This window comes from Quercus robur, chromosome 9 (genome assembly GCF_932294415.1).
Source record: "Quercus robur chromosome 9, dhQueRobu3.1, whole genome shotgun sequence".
Taxonomy (NCBI): Eukaryota; Viridiplantae; Streptophyta; class Magnoliopsida; order Fagales; family Fagaceae; genus Quercus; species Quercus robur.
The window spans coordinates 28,262,657-28,270,187 of NC_065542.1; the positions used below are offsets into that span (position 1 = coordinate 28,262,657).

General features: G+C 30.1%; 1 protein-coding gene across 1 annotated transcript; it reads left to right on the top strand.

Moving 5' to 3' along the window:
- The first annotated feature begins 6,075 nt into the window (after window positions 1–6,075).
- On the top strand, window positions 6,076–6,946 carry LOC126699442 (zinc finger CCCH domain-containing protein 54). Its single transcript, XM_050397272.1, has one exon. It carries the CDS (start codon window positions 6,220–6,222, stop codon window positions 6,943–6,945), a length of 726 nt encoding a protein of 241 aa, XP_050253229.1. The 5' UTR covers window positions 6,076–6,219; the 3' UTR covers window position 6,946.
- Window positions 6,947–7,531: the final 585 nt, after the last annotated feature.

Here is a 7,531-nt window from a genome sequence, read left to right on the forward strand (position 1 = left end):
TAACAGTTGTACCTAGAACAGGCTAAGACTTTAACAGCTGTATCTAAACAAAAAACAAAATACAAAATAAGCTGCTGAAAAAAAAAAAAACAAAAAAAAAAACCACCCTTCTGGTCGGCTCTGGGGTTTTCTTGAAATCTTGTTGTCTAGTCTCTAATTAAGTGAGATTGCCTTACATCTTTTATTTCCTGTTCATCTGACACCACAAACAGAAGCTTGCGTGGGATTTCGTAAAATTTAGGAGGAATTTCTGCTATTCTACTGTCTGTTTCGTTGTATTCGAGAGAGTTGGATTGTTGTATTGGAGAGAGTTGGATTGTGCGTAAGTAAATATTTCAACGGAAATAAAATTTAGCTACAAATTGAGTTACAGTATAATACTACAAATTTATTCAATATTATATTATTGGATGTGAATTTTGTCAAAATTACATTTTCTTTTCATATCTTCAATGTTTGCAAATTTTTAAAAAAATTAAAAATCAATATCTATATCATCAATCAATTGTGTAAATTGCAAGTTTTTGTAGTTTAAAATTATGCATAAAAAAATATATAAGTAAATTATATAGTAATTAACATTTAATTGACACAAATTTTAACATGTGTATTAAAAGTATAATGATCATGCAATACAAGTACAACGGTTAGAATTCAAAATATGTAGTATTGTTAAATTTTTTAAAGAAAGTTGTAACCTTAAGCTACAGTTAAGTTTGTAATTAAACTTTATTCTTTCAATTAATGCTATTAAAATTAAAGAATACAATTGTAGAGATAGATGTTGAGATGCGGATGCCAAAGAATAAAGATCATGCACACAAGGAAATTACATGGCAGGCTTACTTAAATGATAAGTCTTTTTTTTTTCTTTGTTTTTTTCGTTAAGATATGCTAATTGAACTACAAAATTTTTGACAAACAGATAAGTACTCAATGATTACATTTTACAATTACATTTATAATATTATTATATAGCTCGGGTTTTACGTATGTCTTTTTTTAAAAAAAAATTATACTAAAATGTGTTAATTGAACTAAAAATTAAGGTCTTTACCATAGAATAAGTTCTTAACGGTTACATCTATGATATTATTATATAATATCTGATTAACGAATGCCTTTAAAAAATCAATTAATAGTGGTGAATTTTTATAATTTGTTGAACTAGTAAGCTGTGAACAACGGATAATCATTTCACATGAAACAATAATATTAATATCACATACTTTATTACAATTATCCTACTGTGAATAATGAAGAAAAAAGTTGTGATTACTTCAATCACAACTCCTATATCATCACAAAAGTAATATAGGTTAGGAGTAGGAATTCTCATATTGTTTCATATGATATTAGATAAAAATTAAGTAATTTAAGTCGTGGTTTTCCAATGAATGCATTGCGCCCACCGCCCACGGCAATAACCCATTAAGGTCTAGGTGGCACAATGACTTGCAACCGAAGAGTTGACACTAGATTTTCTTTGTTTTTTTATTTAAAAAAGAGAAAGCCAATGTGCTTCTGATGACTCCGATCCCAAGAAGACTACACTTGAAACTACCTCGATATTCTAAAAAACTCTGCCCCAACTTTTTTTCACATGCACCCAAAACCATTTTGTAGTCAAAACTTGGAGTAAATCAGTGCTCTTACATTGTCCTTTTGTTACCAAACCATAGACAGAAGAAACGCTTGCCAATGCCAAACGACACCACTCTCACTCACTCACTATAGAACTGTTGCAGAGCTCAGACTGCTCGGGTATTTACTATTTAGTCCTCTGACACGTGCAAACGAGAATATTTTAATAATTTTTCTTTGTCGTAAACGTAGGCCTGGTCATTAATCATTTATACACGTGTGGATCACCGTACGTTTGCTATATTTAGCAAACTTTGTTCGTTCTGTGAAAGGTCGATACGCCGTCGTTTCCGTTCTTGTACCTTACCGTGGTCTGAAACGTCCGTTAGTGTTGCTTCTCTGAGATCTCTCGTGTTTGGGTCAGTGTGGATTTTGTCTTTGGATGATTGGATGCAATTGCCTTTTTAACTGTTTTTATGGTCAGAGTTATTTAATCAATATACATATGTATTAATTAAATATATTAATTGCCCTATAATAACTTTGGATACCGCTTATTTTGCTAAAAATTGAAACTTGAAAACAATAAAAAATCATTTTCTGATTACTGTTCACTTTTAAAATTACTATTCACATGGCTATTTACACTTGAACAATGCAATAGGTGCTGATTAAAATAAAAAAATAAAATAAAAAAAACGCTTGAAATGTAGACACGCAAACCAAACAAAAACCAAGTGTGTTATTTTTCATTTAATTGTAGTTTTCACTTAATTACAAAAGAAAAAGGTTAAAGTTACTATCAACTAATAGGAATTTTGCAACTCAACTGATATCTTTTTATGTTTTTAATGTGTAGAGTTTAAATCTTTTCTCTTTCAAATATCAAATTATATATATATATATATATATATATTACACACCACCATTCAAAGAGCTAGAAAAAGAACAAAGTTCCAAAATTTTAAGGTTTAATAATGGTTCGAAAAGAAGTTGAAAAGATGTTATAATTAATTAAAATATAAAATAAAGATATAAAATTTGTAAATATTAGCAAATTAGCTAAAAAATATATTTAAAGAACACTTTATACTACTTTTGAATAATGGTTCGAAAAGAAGTTGAAAAATGTCAAAATTAATTAAAATATAAAATAAAGATATGAAATTTGTAAATATTAGCAAATTAACTATAAAATATATTTAAAGAATACTTTATACTACTTTCAAATAAATTTCCATAATTTTTGTAAGGATAATAGAAAATAACAAAGTATAATTTTTTTAAAAAAATAATCTTTAAAGTAGAAAGCATTTTAATTTAAAATAAAATACCATTTTTAAAATAAATTCATAAATAGCATGTTAACATGCAAAAACACATTCTTAAATCACAAAAGACAAAATTTAGCTATAAAACTAGTTGTAGCTTAAAATTACAACATTACTTAATAAAATAAGCATTACTACATATTTTGAAAATTTAACCGTTAAATTGCATGATCTTTATACTCTTAATACACAAGTCAAATTTTGTGTTAATCAGATATTATTTATTATATGATTTATAAGCTTCAATTTTATGCATAATTTTAAATTAAAAAAACTTACAATTTAAACAATTTATTGATGACATAGCTATTGGTCATTAATTTTCTAGAAATTTCACAAGCATGGGTGGGGCAAAATTGCCATCCCTAATGAGGGATATAAGAAGAAGATGTAATTTGTCAAATTACAAATAAATTTAACAAAAAACCTAAATTTGGTAAAATAGACAATTTTCAAATGTAAAAAACTGGCTTGATCAATAACCAGGTTCACAATTAACCCGATCATACCAAACTGTTCTGTTTGGTTTTGAAAACCACGGCTATAAATTTTATTATAAAATTTTACAAATAGACATAACAATTAATGATCGTAATTGGTTACACATCACAAAATAATAAATAAAATTTTGATTACTTTATTATTTTGTATTTAAAAGCTAACATATTATATATATATATATATATATATATATTTATTTATTTATATTAATGAATTAAAAAAAGGGTTCATACGGTACGGTATCATTGCCCTAGCTCACTTAAATCCGAATTCTATGGCGTGGGACCACCGAAACTACTTGTGACTTTGTATATATAAGGTTAGGTCAAGTATTTTGTTAATGTCACATTTTCCAATATCTTTTCATTTATTAAGTATTTTGTCACAATGAATCTATGAAGAGTAATGTAAGAGATACAAATTATTTTATAAAAATATTTTACAAACTGCTAATGTGGTAAGTGATTATTACTATATGAAAAAGTGATGTTAATAGTAGGTCTAAATGAAAACGAGTAAAAAGTTGGCATCAGTTTTTAAAAATGTTGTAAACTAACTTGTGACTGTAGCATTACTCATCTATGAATTGATCATATTTTTTCTTCATACCGATCATGCTTGTTAAATATTAAGTTAATTGAAGATGAAGAATTAGGTTATCTATTAATTTCCCATAATTTTATTTTTAATTATTTTGAAATATACTAAATGTGTGAGTTTATGAATTAGATAATAAATTATAATCAATATGAAATTCAGCTTATATAACAAGAATATAGAGAATATATAATCTAATAATGTATATTTATTGAGCTAGGATATACTAATATTACTTGAAGTAAACATTACGTGTAGTGCAAGTAAAGTAACCCTAAAATTAGTCTTGGGTTTACCATACATACATGCATACATACATGCATGCATACATACATACACACACACACACACACACACACACATATATATATATATATATTCTCTAATGGGTTTATTGCAACACACAAGTTTTATCTAATAATGATGTGGCCACTTAACGATTTTGGAATCCTTCCAATTTTCTCTAATTAATCTATTTATTCTCTATTCTAATAAGTTTTCTATGCTTTATTTGTTTTGATGGAAAACCTTGTGTAAAAATAGTTTTTCGTATTTTTCAGTGTTTGGTAGCATTAAAAAAAATAAGTCAAAGGAAAACTATTTTTAGTCAATAGAAAACGTACACATGACTTATTTTTAGAAATTGTTTTCCACTATTTAAGTTAAATAAGAGAAATTAGGAGATTGTTTTTCAAGTTAAAAGATTATTTTTCAACTCATTTAAAATTGTTATCATACATAGAAAAATGATATAGTTTTATAGAAAATAATTTTTGAAAAAAACTTATTTTCTAAAAAATATTATTGCCAAAACAAACCAAGTGCAATTCATCTCTACATTCTCAATTCAAATAATTATTCTACTATGTTATCATAGTTATGTCTTACCTTTTGTGCACAAACAACTTTTTAAACTCTCAAATTTGTTTCTCAAAAAAAAAAAAAAAAAAATCTCAAATTTAAAATAGGAGATATGACTGTTATGATGAAATCTCAACATAAATGTTAAATGGGTGGCTATGATCTTATCAGTACAAGATTGACCTTAATTACTGCAAGTGCATATGGATCTGCCTATGATGAAAAATTACTATATGCTCTCATTCAATTCCTTAAGTTCATCTTCAGTAACATTGACCAAAACCAAATAATGCCAACTAAATAGAAAGTGGAGATATCAACAACAAAAGAAAGAAAAAGAAAAGGAAAGTGAAAGTGAAAGTGAAGATTTTTATCGGCGTGCTAGAGCAAAATCCGCAGAACTTTGCTGATTGGTCACGAAATTTCGATACTAGAAGATTTCTAATTGCTTTCTACCAGATAGTCTGGCTTATACATATATATCCTATATCAGATCTCTGCAGATATAGGGCGATTTCATGCATGGATTCTGCAAAGAGCATCCATCTTTTGTAGCGTTGACCTTTCAAGAATGGTTAGATGAGATGAATATTGTTTTATTACTTTCACCAAAAGAAGCCAAAGTTAATATTGTAAAGTTAATAGCATATCACTTTGCAAGAATGGCCAACTCCACCTGGCTAAGCTGCAATCCATGGCTTCAACAAGTGGCAAAGAAAGCATGCAAGCAAGCCATGCCCATTAGAGGGAACCCCATTAAACGTCCGTTACCGTTAGATATGAAAGGTCCATTGCCAAGCTCAGAAAGTAACTCATAATGGTTAGCTTTTAACTCAAGCTGAGTTCAATTCTTATCCTTATAAATAAATGCACTATTCCCTCACCTTCCTACAATTCAATGCTCTTTCTCTAACGCTCTCTGCCTCTGGATTTCTCTTAAAGTAATGGATCCGCTAGCTGTTTCACTTCTTTCCCAATTTCCTTTCTTCAGCTTTGCAATCAGAAACATTTATCTCTAGGCATCAAATTGACAATAATCAGAGGTATTATGAAGAGACTAAAAGCTTCACAGATTTTTATCAGATTCCATCTAATTAGATTTCAATTTTCTTCTTAATCTTCCTTGCAATTTGTATATCATCACAGTCCATTATTCTCATGCATTGATCTTGAATTACATATACACATTAAATCCCTTTAGAATTCATAAAATATCATATAAATTAAAAACATCCTCATAATTTTTTTTTCTTATAGACCCTACAAATCATTTGCATGTACGCATGCAGTTTGTGTAATTGACATCTTTCCCTTGTTACAATTTTGCCTTTTTGTTATAACAAACATGATGAAAGGCATAAATCCCAGCATCTACGGATTCTCCGAACACCAATTTCCCAACCTCGTACCTCCGGAATACTACAACAACACCATCAACAACGATCACATTGACGAAGCTATCTTCGGCTCCGATGAGTTCCGAATGTACGGCTATAAGATAAAACGGTGTCCGAGACTGCGAAGCCACGACTGGACCGAGTGCCCCTATGCTCACCGCGGCGAAAAGGCTCAGCGCCGCGATCCACGTAAGTTTAGCTACTCCGCCGTTGCATGCTCGGCCTTTCGAACCGGCAAGTGCCTCAAGGGTGACACCTGTGAGTTCGCGCATGGAGTCTTCGAGTATTGGCTTCACCCAGCTAGGTATCGCACGCGTGCATGCAATGCTGGGCGTCATTGCCAACGTAAGGTATGTTTTTTTGCGCACACGCCTGAGCAGTTACGGTCTGAGACTAAATACAAGTGCCACTACACGTACCGACCAAGAATGATCGACGGCGGAGATGGGGTTCGCGATGGATCAAACGGTCAGGAGGATGCCACACCGCCGCCTTTGCCTTTGCCGGTGCCGGTTCAGTTGGAGAAGAAACATGTTGTTGAGAGTTGTTGTGATGGGGTTTCGGAGGTTTTGAAGAGTTTGAGGGGTTTGAAGATAAGGGATGTTGAGGATAATTGGGAATCATCAGAGTCAGATTTGCCTCAGATCGATTGGATTTCAGAGTTGGTGCAGTAAATATATATATATATATATATATATATATATATATATATGTAGGTGTGAGAGATCTGATGAGAGTAGATTTCACTATTTCAGAGAGATGTTTAATTGGGGAGTAAATATATGTGTGTGGTAAATTAATTTCTTACGTTTTGGTTGAAGATTGTTTAATATATGAGTGTCCGCAAGGACTTCTTTTAATTTCCCTGTAATTTGTACATTTGATTTTGATATTATTTATGATTAAGTATCTATGTTCTCCTTTGGTTTGTATTGTTTTAAAGTTTTTAATTGTTCTTCCTTAATATGTGTTGCCAGGAATGCATAGTGGAAGATTACAGTTCTGTTGTCATAAATCTGGGTGAAAATCAATCTAAACTCCTCTTTATATATTTGGATCCAAATTAATGAAACTGCTACATATTGTATTTTCTTCCATTGTTGTTAATTAATTTTAGGTAAACTTACGATGTTCAACCTCTAAATTTAGCATGTCATCAATTTTCATCTTATAATTTAAAGTTTAATTTGGCAATCAAATGCCAAGAGCGTGTAAGTTACTTCCCTTATTCCCAACTATTGGCGTATTAAAAAAAAAAAA